This window comes from Heterocephalus glaber, unplaced genomic scaffold (genome assembly GCF_053883595.1).
Source record: "Heterocephalus glaber isolate CG9 unplaced genomic scaffold, H.glaber_assembly_v1.0 deba00000470, whole genome shotgun sequence".
Classification (NCBI taxonomy): domain Eukaryota; kingdom Metazoa; phylum Chordata; class Mammalia; order Rodentia; family Bathyergidae; genus Heterocephalus; species Heterocephalus glaber.
Genome location: NW_028258145.1, coordinates 179,549 through 204,664, shown reverse-complemented (window position 1 = coordinate 204,664; position 25,116 = coordinate 179,549). Strand labels below are relative to the sequence as shown.

Sequence of the window (25,116 nt, the reverse complement as noted above, 5' to 3'; positions counted from 1 at the left end):
TTAATCTGTGTCTGCTCTAGATTTATTAATCATGTCTTGCACTATGGCCACAATTGCTGCTGTTATGTGAGAAATTATTTCTGATTTCATTTTCCAGATCCTCTTTCATTGCCAGTTCAGGGAGTCCAGGTGGTTGAGTATCAGTGTTCCATCTCATTTCCCTTTGGGGTTGCCTTAGGTGATCTTTAAGTCTGGTTTTGATGCTTGTTTACATGTTTTCTCATTTCAACAGATACAGCATGCTGTGCCTTTGTTGAGGCAACTTTTTGCTCATCCAGTGGTCTTCAATTCTCAGCAAGTCACAGAGCTGCCTTTTCTCTGTTGCTCACCACTACACTAATTCCTGGGTTCAGAAAGGTGGCCTTCTGGATCCTTGTGCTGACCTGTTGTCTGGGTGGGCTTCTAGCTGGGGCCTGTGCACACTTGGGATATCTAGGTGTGCCACTGGCTAGGGCCCCTATTTAGCTGTTTGGTTGGGCCTTTGGCTGGGGGCTGTGCACCCCAGTTACTGTTGTGTGAGCAAGCTTCTGGATAGGGTGTCATGCACTTACTGATGGTATTCTGGTGAACCTCTGGCTGTTGCTTGTGTGCCTGTGTAGCTTTTTTCCAGGTGAGCCCTTGGCTTGGGCCAGTGTGCTCGAGCCTCTGAGGTCGGGGTGGATCCCTGGCTGGGATATGCTTGCAGCCGTGCTGCTCTGGTCCACATCATTGCTCCCCCAACTAAGGTGGTCTGGTGTGCCTTTATTGCAGAGATTTTCTTCTCTTTTCTGGTGGGCTTTAATTTTCATCAAGGCGCCTCAGAGAGGCCCTCTTTCTGTTGTTCACTTCTAGTCTATCTTCTCAAGCTCAGAACAATGTCCTTTATGACCCCTGCAACTCTGCAGTGTGGATCTAGACAATGGCTCAACACCGCCGGGGGTTGGGGGGGTGCACTGGTGCTTGTGCAGCTCACCTCCTCTGCCCTCTGGGGCAGTGGTATGGAGGTCCAAGAGGCTCACCTTGCTGCTCTGGGGAGGTGGTATGGTGGCCAACATTCCTCATTTAATGACCCAGCTCTGGTCTTGCAACTACGTCATTAATATAATTGGTTGCTAAATGAGAAACTGTACATAGTATGTACATTACAATATTCAGAATGAAGAAATGGTAAAGAAAACTCCAACTTGATGATTTTGCTTTTATTTGCATAACTCTTATATACAGTACTATAGTGTATAATGGAACATAAAACTAAACTACTCTACTACACAGTACAATCAGCAAAAAGTATAGTACTATATAAACAAGGAGTACTGTACAAAAAAAATTGAGGCTCTATAAACAAGATGTGCAGAACTGTACACAAAAATAGGTTGTAGGTCTGAGTGGCAGGTCATATGTCTAAACAGTTGTTAAACTGGTAGGTTGTTTAGGAATATCTGTATTTCCTTGCTCTCTGACTTGTGTTAGATTCAGTCAGTGGTTGGCAAAAAAGAGGTTGGAGAGAGATTTTCTTCTAGACCTTCCATCCCCTGCACAGCCTTCCTTTGGCAATTGGTGGCTTGTCATTTTCTTTTTCTGATTTTTGTTTGGTTTTGTTCTTTGTTTTACTAAGGATCAAACCAGGGCCTCATGCACACTAGGTAAGCACTCTATCACTGAGCTATAACTCCAGCCCAAATTGTTTTTTCTAAATTTTTTAGTTTTTGGAGATGGGGTCCCATTATGTTTCCCAGGCTGGTTTTGTTCTCTTGGGCTTGAGGGATCTTCCTAGCTGAGACCAGGTTATGGCTGCTTGTTTTTACTAGACGCTACAGCTCTTGTCAGATAGCCCCTCTCCCTTAACTACAGTTGTCTCTTAGTTTTGACAATAATTTTCTCCCACAATCCCTTCAGGCTTAGGGTTGATATTTGCTACTGGAAGGTTGCTTTACTATCCTTTCTAGTTTACTTACAGCTGTTAAACTCCGTTCAGTTGTTTCTTTAAATACACTGTGTTCAGATCTGAATGGCATACAGAGTAAAAGAGAAAACAACATGATCATTTTGAGACCAGAAAATAAAGGGACAAAGAGGCAAGGCCTAAACAAACTAAATAAACTAAAGGCAAGGGTAGCGATAACTCTGGAGGGAAACTGAAGCTGCAAATGACAAAGAAGGATGGAATCACTTGGCAAAAGGAAGCTTTGCCAAACAGCAGGAAGCAGCAACAAACCTGCTGCTTTTTTAAAAAACAATTTTTATATATTTTCTGCCCTAAAGAGCTATATAAAAGGTTTTAGATTCAGACCCTTCCTTGGCATCCACTTTACTCCCGCCTCCAGAAAGGGCTTTTCTCTGTTCTAACAAACCACACACCTCAGTCTGCTCCACACTGTTTGCTATTCTGTCCTGTCCTTCTGTACAGCCTTAGACAAGAACCCACAGCGGGAGAGAGCTGGGTACAATCTCAAGACTCAAAACATATAATGACAAAAAAATTTTTTTAGTGAAATAAAATATCCATCTGCCACAAAATTCTTAAGACAATTATAACTAGAAGAGAACATATATTCAACGTGAAAGAATATACATAAAATCCCTAGACATCATCTTAACTGGGAAGACTTTGAAAACTGGGAAGTAAGTATGTCCTCTAAGTCACTTCTACTTAACCTTGTGAGGCAGGAGACTAGGGCATGGCAAAGCTGGCTAGGGAAGAAGGCATGACTTGTTAAGAGAACTTGAGCAGTTTCTCTAGAGTGGCCTAGATATGACGTCAGCCTAGGGATGGGAGAAACAAAAAGGACAGTCAAGGGCTGGGGATTTAGCTCAGTGGTTTCACTGCCTGCTATGCAAGCGCAAGGTCCCGAGTTTGATCCCTGGTACCAAAAAAAAAAGGACAGTCAACACTGAGATTTTTGCCACTTTATGGTTTTGCATGTTGATCCACATTCACCCTGTAGGGTGTGCTTGTTTTCCTACTTTTTCTTGGCCCTATCTGGTGTTTTCCTGCCTTTAATACTGTAAAAGTAACATTTTGCTACCACTTATGCTTGTCTTGACCAATTCTTTGTTCAGGGCAGAAAGAACCTAGAAAACACCTCTAGAAGGAGACTCTAGCATTCAAAACCAAGTAACAATTGTCCTGGGTATTTTAGAACTGGAGATCTTAGTGAGTGAAGAAAAAGAACTTGGAATCTAAGGTTTGGAAAGGAAAAAAAAAAAGTCAGGGTTTACCGTGTAGTTCAGTGGTTGAACATGTGCTAAGCACGTGCAAGGTCCTGGTTCAATTTCCAGTATCCAAACACATAAATAAACTGGGCGTGGAGGCACACACCTATAATGCCAGCACTTGAGAGGTTAAGGCAGGAGGATCGCCATGAGTTTGAGGCCAGTCTGGGCTACACAGTGAGTTCAAGGCCACCCTGAACAACATAGTGAGACTGTCTTAAAAACAACAAAAACCCCCAATAAATAATACACCAAATTCATGGCAACTTGATATGCAGCAATAAAAAACTAATAAGAATATCAAATTCTTACGAATAAATCTATAAAAGACGGAAGGCATCTAGAGGAAAAATAAGAGATATGAGTTATGAATATATAGACATGAAGATAGGACATATTCATAAAACAAAAGCTACCCCTATGCAATTGTCAGCTTACAAATCAACTATGCAGATCCTTTGCATTGTTGATTAAAAAAAAAAAAGATTTGTTCATAGAACTTGGTAACTATAAAACTTGTATTAAATTCTAAACAGGTATTTCTAAACTATAGATTAAAATTTAAGAGTAAACAGTTTAACATAGTCATGAGATCCATTACCCGTTTTCCATTCTGAGGTTGTTAGCGGCAAGAACTATACAGGTAGAAGAAACACTCTAATCTTTTCTGAAAATGGAGCCTGACAACTACCTTAATCTTGTTTGGAAGCACAATTTTAAAGGTACTTTTTCAATGACTGGGGTTATGTACTGATTCTTGGATTTGGGGTCTGTATTTAAACTTTCCAAGGAAGGTCAGTAAAGCAAATATTCACATATAACCTTAAAGTGTACCACTATACGGGAAACAGGAATTTCTCCCTCAAATTCAACTCTAAGCCTCTCATCAGACAGAAAACACATTTATGAATAAGCAACTGTTTTCTGCCTTTGGGTAGCTACAGTAAATAAAATAGTCATAATAGAGAAAAAACTAATATTCTTCCTCTAGACAAAATAGACCAGCTTTTTGCAAGTTTCTTATGAATGTATTATGGACAAAAGTGGCTTCCACTCGCACAATTATCAGCGTACAGGTTGTGTCAATGGCTACATTCAACTTTTTTAAAAAGTGCAATTTCTTTTCTCTTTTCAGTGTATACACCCAAAACTTCTAACTTCAAATTTAATCTGATTCAGTTGCTGCTGAATAATTCCACTTAAAGTATTAGCAGAACACACTATTAAGCAAAGGCAGCCAGATATCTGGGGAGATCAACCATTAAATCCATTATTTTAATAGAGTGAGAAACTTCCCCTCAGAACTGAGTAATACGGTACATTCAATAGGCCAAAACATATCATTTAAGTATTAATTCAGAAGGTCACATTCTAAATATAGAGAAATGCAATGTTTCACTGCTTCTATTTCTGAAATGTTTGCAAGTATCTTAAACACAAAAGTCAATCTTGTTAAGAAATGTCAAATTTATGGAGTTAATGACTAATTTTACCAAGAAATGGCCGGGTTAATCTAGTATTAAATAATCATAAATTATTGCATGCCAAACGATTATTCTCCTTAAAGCGAGTGTGAGCGCTAAACGTTACAGAAAGACAATCCCATAACACTCAAGAAGAAAACACATTGGCCTATTGTTTCAGGAACAAAGGTTTTCCGTGCAGTCAAGACCTCTGCATCACCCCACCCCGGCTGACGGTTTTGGGGGCCACGGGCCTGGCGCACCGCGGAGCCCGGGCGAGTGGGGCCCACAGGCCCGGGTGAACCGCAGACACACCGACCCCCTCCCGCGCGACTCCAGCGCCATCCGGCCGCGTCTCTCTGAGTCGGTGAACGGCACCAGGCTGCCGCCTCCGCCGCGGCACTGAAGGACCGGGAACCCGCCCCTGCATGTGATTGACAGGCAGTTTCATCCAATGGCGGACGCTCTCGGCTCCAGCGGGCTGGGCAACGGCCACCGCTCGCGGAGGAATCTCTCTTGCTCGTTAGTCCCGTGCAGGTGTTGCGGCCGGCGCCATTTTCTCGAGACGCCTTGTCTCGGGTGCCGCCATGTTGGTGAGGAGAAATCACCGTTACGGCCACTGTCCAAATCCCCGCGTCGCTGCACGCCGCCCGCCCGCTCCCACGCCTCAGCCACCGGCGGCGAATAGAGACTAGAGCGGCAGCGCCGGCAGCGCGGGGCCATTGCTCAGTGTTTGCAGTTAGAGCCCCATCTCTCTGGCGTGGTTGTTAATAGACTGGAAAGTCTGTGTCTGTGTCGCTCACTAGTAACCGTGAGTTTTTACCACCTCGTCACCTGTCGGCGGCGGCCGGGAGCAGGAGCCCGCAGGCGGCGCAGGGTCCTCCCCGCGCCCCGCCGCCGCCGCCGCCGCGGGCTCCAGACCTGCCCTCCAGCCCCGCCCCGTTCTTGACCAAACATGACAGACTCTGAACATGCAGGGCACGACAGGTCGGGACGCCTTCTTGTCTGTCTTTTTGTCGAATGAGAGGAGGGGTCGGGCGGCGGGAGCGGGCCGGGCGGGCGCCTCCTGCATGACTTGGCCGTCTCTGTGTGGCTCCATCACTTCCCTGACGCGCGCTCTTCCGGGAGCTCGGGCTGCGGCCGCGGCGGGCGGGGGAGCCGGCCGGCCGCCCCTCCCCGACCGGGGTCCGCTCGCTGCGCCGCCCCGCCCCCGGGCTCGCGGAGCCCCTTGCCCGGAGCCCGGAGCGCGCTGGAGAGCGGGCGCGCCGGGAGCACGGCCGGAGCCCGGTTCGAGCGCGTGTATCCGTGACTCCTCACAGGACGCCGCTAAAAATCCCCGAGCGGGGGGTTTCGGGAGAGGTCGGAGCCCGCTCTCTCAAGGCTAGGTGTTAGCGACAGTCTTTCCCCCTTACAGTTTAACATGGCCAATTTCAAGTTAAGTATACGAACACCAAAGACTTAAAGACTTTGCAGACCTTAGCGTAGTGCAGTTTTCTCCTAAAGTAGAAACTCCATGGATGATGCCGTCTAGCCCGAACACGTAAACTGAGATTTCTGATTTTTTTTTCTATTTTACTTTTGCTATGCCTAAAGAAGCGCAGTCTTGATTCCATTTAACGGTGGTGGGGGGTGGTGGTGGGGTTTCAAAGTATACTTTATTTTGGGTAGATTTCAACTTTACATTATCTAATTATTTTAAAAGGGAGGGGTTTCATTCATTAAAATTACTGGAACAAAATCCCTTGCATCTTCTGATTCTTATTTAGAAAATCGATTTGAAGATTTGAACCTTCACTGTTAGGTGTTTGTGAATAGAAGTATACATTGTATTCTAATTAGATTATGTAATAATTGCTGAAGTTTTACCTGTGGATTAATGTGGACTGCTTTTGGTAAAGCGTGACAAACACTATTTGTTTTTTAAATTGAGAAGCAAAGATCACAAAGCTAAAATTTGAAATATCTAAATGTCTGGCAGTCTTAGGGATAAAAATGTGAAACAACTTTATATTGTAATAATAAAAGTAGATTCCCAAAAAGTAATCCAAGCAAATGTGTAACAAAATTTAAAAAGGAAAATGCACTCTCAAAAATTCAGGTACAAGCGCGAGGTCCCGAGTTCGATCCTTGGTACCAAAAAACAAAACAAAACAAAACAGTGCATAAGCTTGCATTTGACACATTTTTTCTTTTTTAAAAAATGCATATTGAGGATTGAACTTGGCGTCATATGTGCTAGGCAAGGGCTTTACTATTGAACTACCTCCCAATCTCTGATTTTTTTAGCCTCTTTTTTTTCCCACCTCTTCAGGGCTGGAGATCAAACCCAGGGCCTTCTGAGTGCTAGGCAAGCACTCAGCTATTCAGTTACCTCTCCCCTCCTCCCCGTTACTTTTTTATAATATTGAAAAGAAAGGTTTGGAATAGGTTAGCCATATCTTGAGAAATTTTCTAATGTGAATAGCCGAACAAACCAACAAATGCAATGCAAATTGCAAATGCAGCCTAAAAGTCATTTATTTTATATGGAAAGAGGAAATCTGTTCTCATCTGTTAGTGGACAAAGTAGTATTAATATGTAGAATTATGTGTACTACATAATGAAATCAGCAAGTGTAGGGATCAAAATAATTAGTAAGGAACTGTCAGGCCAGACTCAAAAGAATTTAAAATTTTGAAGTACTGATTTAAGAGGTTCAAATAAACACTTTAAAGAATTCTTTGTGAGATGTATGTAACACTTTGGCAGTCTATTAAGTAAAGAGCAACTACAACTGTTACTTTGTCTTTCTGTTTTTAAATTAGGACCAAGAAGATACTTTCTAATTAGCCCTGTTTTAACTTGCCCAATTAAATGGCAATGTTATTCTGGGGCAAAATTTTATTTTGTGGTACTCAAGATTGAACCCAGGGCCTTCCCAATGAACTATACATCTTCAGCCCTTTTAAAAAATTTTTTATTTTGAGACAGGATGTAAGTTGCTAGTTTGCCCAGGCTGACCTGGAATTTGTGATCCTCCTTCCCCAGTCTCCTGGAGTGTTGGAATTGTGGCATGTGTTGATAGCATGCTGGCTAGAGAGGGATTTTTGTTTTGTTATCACCCTTCCCCTTTTTCAACTCATGAAAATAAAAGAACTACATAAAAAGACAGTGTATTAGGATTCAGGAGAAATGGTTCTAGCTTCAGCTTTGTAACTACTTAGTTTTGAGAACTTAAGGAAACCTAGTTAATAAGAGTTCTGCTAGAAATTTTCAAGTTGTACAAAATCAGTGGTTCTCAACTCTCTCTGAAGAGCTTTAAAGAAGTACAGTACTGGTGCGTCAAGCATGGCCCAGGCCTGTAAATCCCAGCACTTGGGAGGCTGAGGCAAGAGGATTGTCCTGAGTTTGAGGCCAGCCTGGGCTACATAGTGAACTCAAGGCCAGCCTGAATTACAAAGTGAGACCCTGTCTCAAAAATAAATAAATGAACAAAAGAAAGTACTGGTCCTATTTCCTTTGATCTGGAACTCACCCTGGGTTTTAAAATTTTAAAATTTCCCAGGTAATTCTAATATGTGCCAAATTGAGAACCACTGTAGTAGATAGATCATTGTTTTCCAATCTTAGCTAATCAAACTCACTCATGGAATAAAGATTTTTGTCCTGTCCACAACAATTGAATCAGAATCTCTAGGATAACTTTGTGGTAATTATATATATATATTTTTTGGTACTTCGGATCGAACTTGGGTCCTTGCACTTGCAAGGCAGGTGGTGGAACCACTGAGCTAAATCCTTGGCTCTGGTAATTGTGTTTTTAATAGGCATCTAGATGATTATTAAAAAGTTCTGGGGGAAATGGACTAATCTGTGAACTCAAAATATTCTGTTTCCATATTGTAACAACTTTATATTATAAATGTTCTATTAGATGGAGAAGAAGGCTATGTAAAATTTGGTATATAGAGCTAGGTTTTGTCTCAGATTTTTTTCTGGCATTCTTGAAAACTGCACACAGGAAAAAGTGCAATCTATGATTTATATTTATAACTGCTTTGATTTTATACAAATTAAAATATTACTATTATAATTTACAGTATAACATTCTAAATGTAAATGGAATTCACAGAATGCATATTTTTTCTTTAAAAAGTTATTTTTTTTACTAGCTAGTGAATTTACAAGTGGAGGTAACATGGGGTTACAAAAATAAAAATGACTTCATAAAAGTATTTTCTTTTACATATTTTCTATGGTAAACATATTGTACAGGATTTGTTTGCCAAATGAGTAAAAAATATCCATTTGGTATTTGTCCCTTTAAGTATTTTAATGCCTAAAGTAAAAACATTGTATTTTTATAAAGTGTTACTAATATAACCGTATTTATAAATAAACTTGTAGATACATGGAATGATTGTGCATAAATATAGCCCAGTATCTAAAACTCTTTATTAAAAATAATAGAAATGGAAGCTGGGTGTGATGGCGCACGCCTGTAATCCCAGCACTCGGGAGGCTGAGACAGGAGGTCCACTATGAGTTCAAGGCCAGCCTGCACTACATACTGAGTTCGAGACCAGCCTGAACTACATAGTGAGACCCTGTCTCAAAAAAACCACACACACACACACACACACACACACAGAATAAGAAATTGGGAGAAGTCAAAGGGAGGTATAATCTTTGTCTCTTTTCATTTGGTTCTTTACTTACTTTTCTCAGGCACAACTCCAGGAGCCTAGATTTATATTTTAGATGGATGTTGAGCCAAATAAACCAATAGCAAACAACTCTTTATTTTTTGGCAGTGTTGGGGATCCAACCTAGGGTCTCCTGTGCTGGGCAAGTGCTGTGCCACTCATCTACACCCCAGCTCCACAAACTCCTGAAGTTTAAATACTGAGTCCCTGCTTTGAACAGATCTGCAACAGAGTAGGAAAAGATAAATATAACCCAAGTAACTACTGTAGAATTTTCTGAAATACACTAATGGTAAAAAGTTTTTCAGGGCCTGTACTGGGGGAAAGATAGTTTAAATATTTAAATTATAATAATTATCATTAAAAATTCTTTAATTGATAGGAGGTAGGGATAACACCTTGCTTTGGGAGATTATTTCTTGCCCATTATGAACAATTTACCCACTTTGTTTTCATCTCCTTCAGGCTTTCCTTCTTGTTAAACAGAAGTTGGGTGTGGTGGTGAATGTCTGTAATCCCAGCTACTCAGAAGGCTGAGGTAGAAGGATCATGAGTTTGAGGTCAACCTGAATAACAGCAAGATTCTGTTTTAAAAAACAAAAAAATCCAACTAGTTAAAATTGTTAAATTCCCAACTTCCTATGGTCCCCCAAATGAATTAAAATCTTGCCAAGAGACTGCCCTGGAGAATCTGAGAGGGTGAGAATGAAAATGATTCTATTTTCCATTTATGGCAAGGCTTCCATTTGATTCTTGCATTAATACCATGTAGAGAGTAGATAATCTAGTAGTATTACAGTGTTCAGTTATTCATCCATGATCCCACAAATACAGCCTGAGGAAGTACCCAGGTATGCAAATTCCTACTTAAACTATTACTTTCACTCTTCATTAAGTTTTCACAGGGAAGTGATGGAATAAATTCTGACATTTAATTCTTAAACAGTTTGGAATTGTAATATGGTACATTTGAGAGGGTCACCATTTTGAATGAAACCTAGCTCTGGTCATGATCTTTCTTCTAACTTGGTTAACACAGTCCTTTTTTACCCTGTACTGGGGATCGAACTCAGGACCTTGTGCTTGCCAGGCAGGCACAGTGCCACTGAGCTACATCCCTGGCCTTTTTTCATAATTGTTTTTTCTTTAGTAATTTCTCCTCTCTTCCTCCTCTCCCCTTCCTCCTCCAGGATTGAATGCAGGGTCTTTGCACTGAACTAAATTCCCAGCCTTTTTAAAAATTTTCAGAGAGGGTCTCACTAAGTTGTTCAGTTCCGCAGGCTGCTCTCAGTCCTGCTATCCTCTTGCCTCAGCCTCCCAGAGTGCTGGAATTACAGGTGTTGATTATTTTTCTTATTTGTGAAGTAGAAAACTAGTTGAACTAGATTATTTTTAATTTCCCTTTTCACTTTAAAAAGTCAATTTTAATTTAAAAACTGCAGATCCCTTTTGTCGGAGTAGAGTATACTTTATGTTCTATACAATAATTGGTTTGCAAATTAATACATTTAGTGGAATTTAATTGCTTTTTCTGTCCAGCCATTAATTTATCTTTTGATTCCTAATTAACTGATTTAACTTGTTGAAATTATCAAAGAGTTTTTCTTTAGCAAATTTAAAAAACCTGAGTTATGTATCAGGTTCAGCTTTGATTTTTGAAAGCACTATGACTCATAGAAAAAAAGTTACCTAATCTCTGAAACAAATTATTTCATTCTTAAATATTTTCATTCATTAAGTTTTCATTCAGACTTACAGTGTTTCCTCTCTGCTAAGGGTAGTGTTAAATACTAGGAAACAAATCTGAATACAGTATCTATCATGAACTTGCTTTCCAAGACTTTATTATCTAGGCAGAGAAACAGATTGGTAAATAAATGTCCTAGTGTAAGTGGTGTGAGTGCAGTGGGAATATAGATGATGAGGGCTTTAGGCCTCAAATAGCTAGGCCTGGAGGATGCATATAAGTTTGCCCAAGTAGAAGCAGAGATACGTATATAAAAAGCACAGAGAAATGGCGCAGTAGGTTCAGGGATGATTAAAGTATTTGTATGTGGAGAGTATACACCTACTACTACTACTATAGTAGGGAAACGTTTAAATAAGTTCAGGACCTGACCCATCCCTGATGGGATATGGAGATCCTGTCATAAATTTTTTAAGCAGCAGAAGCATCAGCTGCATGTTGATAAATAGGGATTAGGGGAAACAGACTACAGAGGGGGAGTTCAGTAGAAGACAAGTAGGCTTTTTAATAGATGTTCTAAAATAGTGGTGTTTGAATGCCTTTAAAGTTTGATTTATATTCTTTTCGCTCCACAGTCCTATCAGTCATATATACTCTGCAAACTTACCAACCTTGGTGTGCTTCACTCATTTAGGTGATCTGCCTGACCCCTGCAGGCATTTGGGTTTGTTATCCTTTGTGATGTAGAGAGTTTTCTTCTGGACAGACTGGCTACTAAAAAACCTCACGTGGTGGGTGACCCTGAATTCATCATGTCAAGCCTCACTCAGTTCAGGGCTGTTAGCATATTTCCTGTTGTGCAATACAGTGGTCCTATTTTTCAGATTCAGAAACTGATCAATCTCAGAGTTTTGTTCAGACTCAGAAATGTTAATTTATGATCAAAACTAATAATGATGGTCAACATTTATTTGTCACTTGTGTTTCAAGTACCATTTCAATTGCTTCATGTGAATTATTCCTCATAATAGCCCTAGGGAAAGGTCCCATTATTACTTCTTCATCTTTTTACAGATGAAGAAACAGATATGAATAGACTGATAAATTTCTCAAGTTCACAGAGGAAATCAGTAGGAACTCAAGTAAATCTTAACTCCAGAGCCCACATGTTTATCTAAGGATATAAATTCCCATCACAAGAGAATGTATGTGGATGAGAATTCCAGTTTATTCACATAAAATGATTGGATGCTTGCATCAGAGAGTGTATTCTTTTCATGTAAAATCCCCTATGGAAAACTTATTATCAAGAGTTGCCTAAGTAACAAGAGTATGGAATTAAAACAAGGGATTTGGTTATAAATGATGTCAGGCTGTAGTGAAATCCAATTCTCATCTCCACAATGTACTAGTCAAGCAGTTACTTGCATCTATCTGTGTTATGGTTTACCTCCAAAGCGTTCCTGCAAAGTCCCAGGTATTCAGAGGTGGGGCTTTTGGATGGTGATTGGACCATGTAGGTACTAGTCAGTGAATGTATTCTTAGAGGTGGGGGCTGATTAAAGGTGGGTCACTGGGAGCATGAAGTGGCAGGGTGTATTATCCCTGCCTCTAATTCCTGGCTACCAGAATTTGAACAGCTTTGCTCTGCCATGTCTTTCTACCAGGCTATTTTTGCCTTTGAATCAGCTAACCATGGATTGAACCTGTTGAAAACTGGGAGCCAAATAAATCTCTCCTCCTTTAAATTGTGAATGTCAGGTATTTTGTCCCAGTGATAGGAAAGTGACCAAAAATGACTGCCTGTCAGAATATCTTTTCTCGTAGGTAGTGCTTGTGTGGCACTATGCACTTCTTTTTCATTACTGTTGAACACCCCACTTTTTGGTAAAGACTATTCTTTGTGTGTTAATATCTTAAATTTAGTTGTCATCTTTCACTAGGTCCTGTGTGCCTAAATTCTTAATCTCTCTTATGGTTTATCTTCTTTTGGCTTTATGGTTGATTTTTTGAGTACATTCTTTTTTGAGATGGTTGTGTTCTGGAGCAATTACTTTACTACTGATGCCAAGAACCAACCAGGGCTGTAAGTCATTAAATGACTTTAACAAATTTGGAAGATTATTATTACTCTTGGCAAAGAGCAAACTTTCTCTATTATAAATGATTTTACATGTATTTTCTTTTGATTTTGTTTTTAATGTGTTTTTAATATTTCAAATAACTTTTAATATTTCAAGTAACTTCTAATACTTAAATTTTCATAAATTATACCCATACTCTTGAGACCACAGTAAGTCCCAAGTTATTGTTAAAAGTGCAACATTAAACTATATAAAAAAGTCATAATCTGTTTGTAAAGTTGCTACAGAAATAACAGCTTTGCACCTATCATGATGCTCAATATTGTATATGTATCAGTTTATATTTGTATACCTTTATTTAGTACAATAGAGAAGGTATTGGTATCTTAATTTCATAGTTAAAGTAACAGACTGAGTGTAAATAACTTTGTACAAGAGGATTGAACAGTTATGTGAGAACCGTAACCTATCGCATTCAGCTTCATTACCTTTTCCATTGCTTCCTAGTGTTACCGTGGTATCAGAAATTAGGTCAGGATATTGGACACCTACAAAGATTTTGTTGTTGATTTGGTGTATTACTGAATCACAAATACTTTTGTCCTATTTTATTATAAATTTATCTTATATAGCACCTTTGTCTAAATCCTAAAATGATACCCTTAAAAAATCTTAAAATATTGAAAATTGAATTTATAAAGAATACTAATTATCTTAACATTATATGTATATATATATATATATATATATATATTTTTTTTTTTTTTTTTTTTTTGGTGCCGGGGATTGAACTCGGGTCATTGCGCTTGCGCAGCAGGCGGCGAAACCACTGAGCTAAATTCCCGGCCTTAACATATTTTAAGAGAATATGAAATCATTTAAACCTAGATTTTAGATCTGTAAGTTTTGAGCCATAGAAAACAAATTCTTCCACTGTGTATAAGTTTCAGCTTATTAAGGGAATTCATTGAAAATGCATAAACATCTCTTTTAGTTCTTTTTCTTCATTATCAGCAGTTGACAGAATGTTAGATCATGAGTGCTTGTGTGTGGGGTTGAGCTCTCTATAACATTTATTATTAGACCCCTAAGCGAGGTTATGGGTTGATTTTCACATCCTTGAATAATGAATGTAAGATTATATTTTAAAATTATATAAGCAAATCAAAATGGAAGTCAGTAACCCATTGACATAAGAAATACTTATATATTTTGACTGTACATATATTGAATCAAATATTTTCTTTTTTTGAATTCCCATATGGCCAAATGTGAAAGCCGATATTTAGCCAAAGCTGGAGCTGAAATCATCATCATTATAGAGTAAACTTCTGACCTATATGAAGAAATAAGAATTTTTACCCATGAAGTTCTTATAATGTATTGTTAGAAAGTTTAGTAGTCTCATTTTAAAAGAGGGACATTATAATTCAATAGTAGTAATTTCTCAGTGTCATCTATTAATTGTTTCTATGATTGCTTTAATGCACATTATAGTTATTAAAATGTTACTTTCACTTGAGGTAGTGGAATACAAGATACTGGGAAGAACTTTTTTCCTGTAATGTGTGTGTGTGTGTGTGTGTGTGTGTGTGTGTGTGTGTGTAAATACATAATATCTCTGGAACAAAATGATTATGTTATATGTGCAGTTGGCAGTTTTTCTCATGAAATTTTGAAGTATCAAAGTTAGTATTCTCAGCCAGGTTTAACCTGGCTGTAAACCCAGCTACTATATTTGGAAGGCTGAGGCAGGAGGATCCTGGGCCCAGTGCCCAATACTGAGAAAAAAGTTAACATCTTTCTTTTACTTTTTTATTTTTATTTTTTTTGGTACCGGGGATTGAACTTGGGTCCTTGTGCTTTTGATGCAAGTGGTGGAACCACTGAGCTAAATCCCCAGCAACATCTTTCTTTTAGTTTAGCCTCAAAAGATGTGAAGAATTCTTGAAAGATTTATATAATAAAATAAGTTAAAGATAAGTCTTTAGAAGTGATTTTAATATTGTGAAAACTAGTATAACAATTGAACAAGTTAAAATTATGATATATAATCTATATTATTTTAGGCCAGGCATGGTGGTAACCCCTGTAATACCAGAGCTCAGGAGACTGAGGCGGGAGGATCACCATGAGTTTGAGGCCAGCTTGGACTACATAGTGAATTCAAGGCCAGCCTAAACTACATAGGGAGACCCTGTCTCAACAACAAAAATTTCTGATATTCTGCTTTGAATTTTTCATTAAAATTTTTATAATTTATCAGCTAAAAAGGATATAATACTTTTCCTAACTCATAATTTATAAACTAACTTTCAGTTTTATGGCACTATTTCATTTGACTTTAAAAATACTTTTTTTACATAAAAAGCTTTCATAATCATTAATTATGACATTTACCTCATGCATTAATATACTTCATCTAACTGATAAAATTGTAACATAAAAGCACATAAATTTTTATTTCAAATTTTACCTAAAACACCTTCCTAATTTGCAAAATGAATATTTAGATACTAGTGGTAAATCTAAATGACATGGCTTTTTCGTATTTGACCTTATTACTCTGAGTAATACAGTGTTAATCAAATGATCAAGTGATCTCTGATCATGTGACATTAGGGATGCTGGAAATGACTTATCGACCAATGCAGAATTGGAGAAGTACACTTTAGCTGAATACTTAAACAAAAGTCTTAACTTGGAACATCTCTGTTAAAAAGCAAAACTAATCCTTGCATGCCTCAAAATCCTATAGTCCCAGTACCTCATAATTATGGTTAATCCAAACCCAGATGCTTGCCCTTACAAACCAAGGAACCATTTATTTATTTATTTATCTATCTATCTATCTATCTATTTATTTATTTGGTACCTGGGATCGAACTTGGGACCTTGTGCTTGTGAGGCAGGCAGCGAAGCCACTGAGCTAAATTCCCGGCCGAGGACCCTTTTGGGATATTACTAGGTGACATTTTTACCCTGGTTTGTTGCAGATTCATCCAACGAGAATTTCTTTTTTTTTTTTGGTACCGGGAATCAAATCAGGGTCTCATGCTTGCCAGGCAGGTGCTGTACCACTGAGCTACATCCCTGGCCCTCAACGAGAATTTCTAGAGAACTACTATATGAAAATATGAACTATATGAAAATGTAGATGGTACTGAGGTTTTTTTAACTTTGGTTTTATAGCATGACGCTTAGGTTATTTTCTGACATTCACATTGTAAAGGAATATTGCATGCTGAGATTTGTTTCTGTGGAATTTCTGACTTTTCCATTCTGTACTAGAATGCCTAAATGAAGGGAATAAATGGAAAAGAATGGAAATGAATCAGATCTAGCTTAGTTAGCTATCCAAGAGAGTACATATAAGAAATAAATTTTTTTTTTTGTACCAGGGATCAAACTCGGGACCTTTGTGCTTGCAAGGCAGCACCGGAACCACTGAACTAAATCCCCAGCCCAAGAAATAACTTTTTAAAATCTCAAAATCTTTTGCAAGATAATTCACGTGGTTTATTCATCTATAATTGCTCTACTTATCGGATAAATGATATTTGAAGAATAATGTGTTTTTTCTTCATGATGTCAAACATAAAAGCATATATATAAATAAAAGATTATATATGTAAATAAATTCATAATTTTGTAGATTAATGTATAGCACTACCACTTCCACTTTGGACAATAATGTTAGAGGCAGGGAACAGATAGTTTGTTATCAGAATCAATTTTATTGGAAACATTTTTGAAAAAAAAAACTCTTTGTAAGTAAAATGCATGGCTTCCTTTCCTGTTTTACTAAACAGTTAATCTATCCTTTTTAATTATGTGGACCATCATAAACATCTATAGTCACCATAATCCCTATGAATAATTCATCTTGTATTTTATTGTTGCTTTGGGGAGACTTTGGGAATATTGGAAACTTTTACACAAACTGCTGCTAAAGTTGTGTGACTATAGGATGAAGTAGAAATACCTGTAGGAAAAACAGACTCTAAATTTGGCCTGCCCAGCTTCCTTTCTGCTTTTACCTGTTTCGGATAGTTTTTCTTTGTTATTCTCTGAAGGAAAATAAAAGAACTTTCCCCTTAGAATCCCTGTTGCTTGGGGTTATAACCTTTCTAAATTTTTTTTTTGAAAGTACCTGAAGTCTAGCATGCACATTCTATTCAAATATCCACATTTCAGGTAAATTGCAGAGAAAGGCAACTTTAATTGAAGGGTACCTCTAGGCACAGTGCTAAGTGATTACCTAACTTTATTTTACTTAATCCTTAAGCAACTCTGTGATGCAAAAGGTGATTGGTTAATCTCATTTTGTAGAGAAGAAAACTGGATATCAGAAGGATAGGATAATTTGTCCAGGTTAATATAGGTAGCATGTTTGGGAAGGAGAATTTGAATACAGATTTTTCTGGTTCTAAAGCTGTTTAATCATCTACCTTACTGTGATGTCTTTTTAAGTAATCAGCTTTAACATCCCACATTTTTATGCATTAAATAATGCTTCTGAAGAAACGGATTGTTCATGTTTAATGTTCATATTTTAATTTCCAGGCTCATGTAACTCTACTTTGCTAGAACCCTGGGTATTCATTAAATAAGAGATTTTTTTGTTTGTTTTTGGTTTGGGTCCTCTAACTTTGGTTGGAAATTGCTATTCTGGCAACCACCTGCCTCACCATAGTTTACTCTCTCTGTTGATATTGTTGTCTAACTCTTTTTTGTTTTAATTGAACTTTGAGCCTAGTAATAACAACAGTTGTCAATTTCTTCTACTTTGATGTGTAGGCTTTCCTGGTAAGGCTATTGTCTAAATTGCACACTGTATCAAATTGTCTGGGACCATGAAATGAAATAGGGCTAAGAAAAGTCCATACAATGAAAGGTTTGGACTAATGTTTTGTTGTTATTGTGGTACCAGGGATTGAACTCAGGACCTTCCACTTGCCAGGCAGGCATAGCGCTACTGAGCCACATCCGCAGCCCTGTTTTTGTTTTGTTTTGAGACAGGATCTTGCTCTGTAGTTCAGGCTGGCCTTGAACTCATTGTGCAACTAAGGCTGGCCTCAAACTTGCTGTGATCCTTCTGCCTCAGCCTCCTTAGCCCTGGGATTACAGGTGTATGCCACCACACTCAGCTAGACCAATGTTCTTTGAGCATTTAAACAAATACAGTTCTGTTGGGTGTGGGGGCACACACCAATAATCCCAGCAGTCTGAGAGGTTGAGACAGGAAGATTGAAGATTCAACCCCATTTTAGGTAATTTGTTGATTTAGGGAGAACCTGTCAAAGAAAAAAAAAAATATATATATATAGTAAAAAAAGAAGAAGAAAGAAAGGGAAAAAGAAAAAGGGGCTGGGGACGTAGTTCAATGCAAAGACTATGGGATAGAAATCCCCAGTACCATAAATAAAACAAAACCTATTCTATAAAAAGAAAACTCTATAGCTTTTTTAGTTGTTGTTATTGGGGATTGAACTCAGAGCCTTGCACTTGTGAAGCAGGTGGCAGAACCACTGCGCTAAATCCCTGGCCCTCTATAGGATTTTATAATTCTAAATCCTATATGAACAACCTAGCTGGTCTGCCTTGGAGGCCACCATTTCTGGACAAACACTAAAAATTAAAATAACCCCAGAAGAATTGAAGTAATTCATATTTACTCCGTAATCCAATGTCATTAACTTTGTCTTAGTTCCTAACCTCCTTCAAGTCATTGTGTTTTTAAAAAATATTTATTGTGTGATTTGTCGATTGCTGTCTATCCTCCCTCTAGATTTAAAACTTCATACCAGAAGAAACCATGTCTCATTGTTGTTGCTGCTTACTATTTTATCCCTACTGAGAAGATGGTGAATAAGTATAGGTTGAATGAATGAATTTTTTTTTTTTAAACTGGAGAGACAAAATTCTTTCATACATACAGTTTTAAGAATTGCTCTAGCCAGGGATTTAGCTCAGTGATTCCGCTGCCCGCTGCCTGCCTCACAAGTGCAAGGTCCCGAGTTCGATCCTAAGTACCAAAAAAAAAAAGTTCTAGATGTTATGAATTTCATTGCTGGATTAAGTCAGAACATCAGACAATATTTACGCAGCTTTGCTTTATTATATAATTGTCTTTCTCAATTGAATTTTGGCAGCTTGCCTTTGGCTCAAATTGAGATATGCTATAAGTGGTAAACTGTTATTGTTTTTACAGATAACTTTTGAGGACAGTGTCTTTTGTATCAAGTACTGTCCATTATATCAGGTAATGGTTGATATGAGGCTTCAGAGGAGAGATTGCTCTCTGATATTATTCCCAGAAAAAAAAATGCTTCTCTTTAACACCTACTCTGTTTTTGTCTTCAAAGTGTTGTTGTCTTATGCCTAATTTTTGTTTCCCTGAAGCTTGGGGCCAAATTTGCAGCTCACATCCAAAATTTAGTCAGAGGTTTCTGGCATATCCTTGTACCATCAGGCTTTAGCCTCATTTAATCTTTAGAATTTCAATTGTGATTTATTTTATAGTTCAATAACAGCCTTACAAATATCTTTTCTGGGATAATACAAATGTCATCATAGCTTTTTATTTTTTGTTTTTTTTTTTTTGAGACAAGGTCTTGCTCTGTAATTCAGGCTGGCCTTGAACTCACTATGTATCCCAGGTTGGCCTCAAATGCATGTTGATTCTCCTGGCTCAGCCTCCTGAGTCCTGGGATTATAGGCATGTGCCACCATGCAGCTCATAGCTTTTTAAAAAAAGGGCAAGTTAGTCTGCTTGCTAGGTGTTATGGTTTAGATCTACAATGTTTCCCCAAAGCCTCATATGTTCAGTGGTGACTAGATTAGAATGTTACAAGGGATAAATTGTTGTATTAGCTTTCTGGATACTCTTGAGAACAATGTCCACTGTATCAAGTACTGTCTATCATACCAGGTAATAGTTACAGGACTCATAGGAGAGATTTCACTATGAAATTATTCCTAAGGGAGAAAACAAAGTGCTTCTTTTAAGCACCTGATCTGTTTTTGTCTTGAAAGCACTACTGTCATATGTTTAATACTTGTTTCCAGAAGCTCAGAGCCAAATTTGCAGCTCACATCTAAAAATTAGTCATTGGTTTCTGGTTTATCATTGTGTAAACTAATCTCAGTCTTTGCCTCGTTTTAATCTTTAGAATTTCAGTTGTAATTTATTTACATATTTGAAAGTTCAATAAGATCCTCTACAGTAGCTTTCTGGGAGTACTACAGATGCCACCAGAGCTTTAAGGGGGAGGGCTAAATTAATCTGCTTGCTGAGTAAGAAACAAATTCAGTGTATCTCTCCACACTGAAAATATAAGTAGGTACAAAGAAAAGTTAACTACACATTGGGAAGGATTCTAGGTATTAAAGTTCTATTTTTTTTTTTTTTTTTGGTACCAGGGATTGAACTCAGGTACTTGCACTTGCAAGGCAGGCGGCGGAACCACTGAGCTAAATCCCTGGTCCCTAGGTATTAAAGTTCTAATTGGTTCATTTAGGGGCTAGAAAGTTTTTTTAAAATTTTTTTCAGTTTATGCTTTTCACAAAAGCACAGACTTGGCTTATCAAATAGGTGTGAGGTGGGATATGAGTGTTAGGCTCAGGGACTTAACAGTCAGCATTTGGTACACACATCCTGGGAACTTGGTTTTATTTTAACAAGCCCCTGATTTTGATCCTCCCTTAGTCCTATAAGGTATAGAACAAGTTACATATTTACTTCCATGTGTTATTATTATTGTTGTAGGTGTTCTGGATGTAGTTCTTGCATTTAGCTTGATTAGACAATAGTACCTTTATTTTTTATTTTTTTCTGTTTCAAAGTAAATTTTTGTATCATCAATGAAATAACAGCCATACAGGAGTATGTGTGACTTTGGACACTAGATATTGGAAAACTGTGACAAGTAAAAATAACCATGACTATTACTGAGGAGGCATCAGAAGGCAGAAAAGGAAGATTCCATCACTTTGACCAGGAGATCATGTATTAAGTCTTGCTGAGTCTGCTTTTGATAGCCAAGTTATCTTTTCTTTCAACTTGACTGTATATGGTCAACCTTTCCTGTGGCATTACTCCACAAACAGAGGAAGTATTAGCAGTACTTTTTTTTTTTTCTTGTCTTTCCAGCAAGAATTCTTGGTTCCCCTTTTACCTTAACTACCTAGATCAGTCATTTTATTTTATTTAGTTTTTAGTTTTGTGAGACAGAGTCTCGCTATTTAGTTGAGCCTGGCCATGAACTCACTGTGCAGCCTAGGCCTACCTCAAACTCTCAGTGATCCTCTTGCCTCAGCCTCCTGAGTGCAGGGATTACAGGCATGCACCATAGATCAATGATTTTAGATTAATTTATTGTATCACTAGGCCTTATGGTTTTATTTACCTTTGCAGTCAGTGTTATTAAGAAAGTTTTGTTGTTGTTGTTGTTGTTGTTTGAGACAGGGTCTGGCTGTTTAGTTCAGGCTGGTCTTGAACTCACTATGTAGTCTACAGTGACCTTGAACCCATAGTGATCCTCCTGCCTCAGCGTTCCAAGTGCTGGGATTACAGTCATGCCCCACCATGTCTAGCAAATAAGTTTTGATAACTTTTTTCCACCCAAGAAGATTAGTATCTTTTCAGACACTCCCAGAAAGACAGCATGTTCTCCTGAAAGACTTGATAAGAAACTATCTAAAATTATTATATTGTTACATAATTGCTGTGTAATAAATTATTATACGAGCCCCTCAATCCCCCACCAGGCTCTGGGGATTGAACCCAGGGCCTTGGACCTGCTAGGTAAGCATTTTACAATCGAGCTACATCTCTATCCTTTTTACAAAATTTTATTTTGTTACAGGCTCTTACTAAGTTGCCCTCCTAGCCTTGAATTTGCAGCCTCCTGCCTCAACCTGCTGAGTAGCTGGGATTATAGGCATGCATCACTATACCCAGCTACAAGTTTATGAGTACATATGGTTTTGACTCACATATAGTTTCAAAAACAAAAGAGATACTACTTGCAATAAAATGAATTCTTAGTTATTTCTTTTTTTTCCCCATTAAGTTTATTGGTACATTTTAGGTATAAAATACAGTTACATTCATCATTGGGATTTTGTACCTTTACATGATTTATCTTGGTTCTTATTTTTTTCCCCTTCCCCTGCCCTCCGTTCACCCCCTCCACTCTTCCCTATTTGCAAAGACTTTGTTTCCATTTTTTTCCTTTTCTCATATTTTTTCTCTTCCCTTCTTTCCTTTCCCCTACCCCTCTCCCTTCCCATGCTCCTTTAGATCTTTTCTTCCTGTTACACAATATCAATTACACATTTTAAAAATTACCATATCAAGATTTGACTACATTACCACAGATTTTACAGAATTTAAAAGGATATAGAAAGCATATTACAATAATCTTTCTGGAAATAAATTTGACAACTTCTAAGAAGTACCTTGGAAGACAAATTAATGAAACTGACTCTGGAGGAAATATAAAATTTGAATAGCATGTATTAAAGTATATTCCTAGGTTGAAAACCTACCTATATGATAACAAAAGGCTCATATATATTTTAACTGATAATTATATCAAACATTTAAAGCAGAAGAAAAAAGAACACTTCTCCCCTCATTTTAGGAAATCAGCATTGTGCTAATCCTAAAACTGGGTAAAGATAATAGAAGAAAAAGGTATGAACACAGATAGAAATTTGTTTAACAAAATAAACTGTTAGAAGTCAGATCTGGCAGTAAGTAGAAAGTGGTTTTATTAGAGGGATGGCAGTGTTGGTTCAGCATTGGAAGATCCACCCCCAAAAGTCTCCATTTTAACAGAGGAAAGGAAAAAGCCATATGATCGTCAGTAGTTGCAAAAAAAGTATTGGACTAAATTCTACAGTTGTTCATGGTAAAAACTATCAGGAGACTAGCAGTAGAACAGAACCTTCTCAACAGATAAGCCATGTACTCCATACTTCCAGCAAAAATGCCTAATATGAATGGAGAAGATACAATGCTTTCTCCCTAAGGTGGGGAACAAGGGCAGATATGCCTACTCTTTGTCTGTCCATTAAACTTTGGAACATAAGCCCAAACCAAAATAGTCTGGCAATAAAAAGAGGCAATAAGCATACAATTGGCAATGTAGAAGTAAGATCTTTATATGTAGATGAAATGATCATCTACAGAGAAAATACTAAGAAATCTCTAGGAGCCCCTAGAACTTGTATTTGAATTTAGCAGGATTAGAAAACACAAAGTATTTATAAAAATCCAGGTTTATATATACTTGCTATAAATGAAGAATTGGAAATTTAAAAGTTATGTAGGTGTACAAAGGACCTAGAAAAGTAAAAAGAAAAAAAGAACAGTGTTGGAAGATATTTATTACCTAATTTTAAGACTTCCTCTAAAGCTGCAGTAATCAAGGCAGTGTTGGCATAAGGAAAGACATATAGCTCAATGGAATAAAACAGAGAATCTAGAAATAGAACTGCACATATGTGGTCCACTGAGGCTTGAAAGATTATTTAACATTAACATTTTATTTTTGGTACCAGGGATTGCAGGTGACAGAACTGCTGAGCTAAATTGCCAGCCCCTTAAATTAACATTTTATAGAACATAAACTCAACTCAAGAGCAGAGGAAAAGATAGTGTTTTCAGCAAATGGTACTAGAACACCTGCTATCCGTATGTAAAAAATTAACCTCAACCCTTTATTTCCATACATAAAAATAACTTGAAAGGATCTATGAACCTAAATATGAAAGACTAAAACTATAAAACTTTAAGAAGAAATTAAAAGGGAAAATGTTCATGAATTTAGGATAGGCATGAATTTCCTAGGATACACAAAACATGATGTATAAAAGAAAGAAATTGATAAATGAGATTCCTTCAAAATTTAGAACTTTAAATGATATTGTTAAGAAAATGAAAAGTAGTCCTTAAACAGACCATATTTATAATACATATAACCTAAGACCAGAATATATATAGAACTCTTACAGCTCATTTATAGACAACCCAATTAAAAAGTAGACTAAGAAGATGATAAATAGCCAGTACAGATATGTATTGACTTATCATTGTCATGACATTTTGTTGAATTCACCTCCTTTGTATTTAATTTCTTGTCACGCCCAATGGATTAATTCTGCTGGGCTTCCTGGGGTTGTGATCCTTGTTTCCTTTTCCTAGGATATTGTCTAAAACTTTTTGGAGTGCTGGTTTGTTATTCATGACATTCCTAAGGTGCTTTTTGTCATGAAAATATCTTATTTCTCCATCAATTTTGAAAGATAGTTTTTCAGGATACATCAATCTGGGTTGGAGGCTAATTTCCTTTAGGGCTTGGAATACGTTGCTCCAAGCTCTTCTAGCCTTGAGGGTTTGTGTTGAGAAGTATGCTGTGATTCTGATGGGCTTTCCTTTGTATGTGATTTGTTTCTTTTCTCTCACTGCTTGTAGAATTGTGTTCTTCTTTTGGGTTTCTGGAATCTTAACAATTGTATGCCTATGTGTAGATTTTTTTTTTTGATCAAGGCTATTTGCAGTCCTATATGCCTCACTTATCTGAATATCAAGTTGTTTTCCCCTGCTTGGGAAGTTTTCTGCCATCACTTCTGTGAACAGTTTTTTTATGTCATCTGCACTCTCTCCTCTTTCTTCATTGACTCTAATCAGTCTTATGTTATTCTTCTTTGCATTGTCTAGTAGCTGCTGGATTTATTTCTCATGGTCCCTTACTATTTTAAAGCAATTTTTCTTTTCCTTGTCACTAATTGCAATCTTGTCTTCTATATCTGAAATTCTGTCCTCACATTGGCTCATTCTGCTGCATAAGCTTTCAGTGGAATTTTTAATCTCTTGGAAATCTGTTTGTATCTGTTTTATGGATTCCATTTGTTTCCTATGTTGGGATTCCATCATGTTCCTCAGTTCATCTATTTTTTTATCTGGGTTTTCTCTAGATTTATTGATCATGTC

At 37.6% G+C, this 25,116-nt stretch overlaps 1 protein-coding gene across 3 annotated transcripts in view; it reads left to right on the top strand.

Moving 5' to 3' along the window:
• Nucleotides 1-1,593: 1,593 nt before the first annotated feature.
• Nucleotides 1,594-25,116, top strand: part of Zc3h6 (zinc finger CCCH-type containing 6) — a 72,648-nt gene continuing 49,125 nt past the window's right edge. For 2 of the 3 annotated variants that reach the window (XM_013072100.3, XM_021257962.2), the window contains exon 1: nt 1,594-5,642. In XM_013072100.3, the coding sequence (XP_012927554.2) occupies nt 5,627-5,642 (16 nt within the window). In that variant the 5' untranslated portion in view covers nt 1,594-5,626. The remainder of the gene's footprint in view (nt 5,643-25,116) is intronic. The other variant, XM_021257963.2, reaches the window with a different exon arrangement.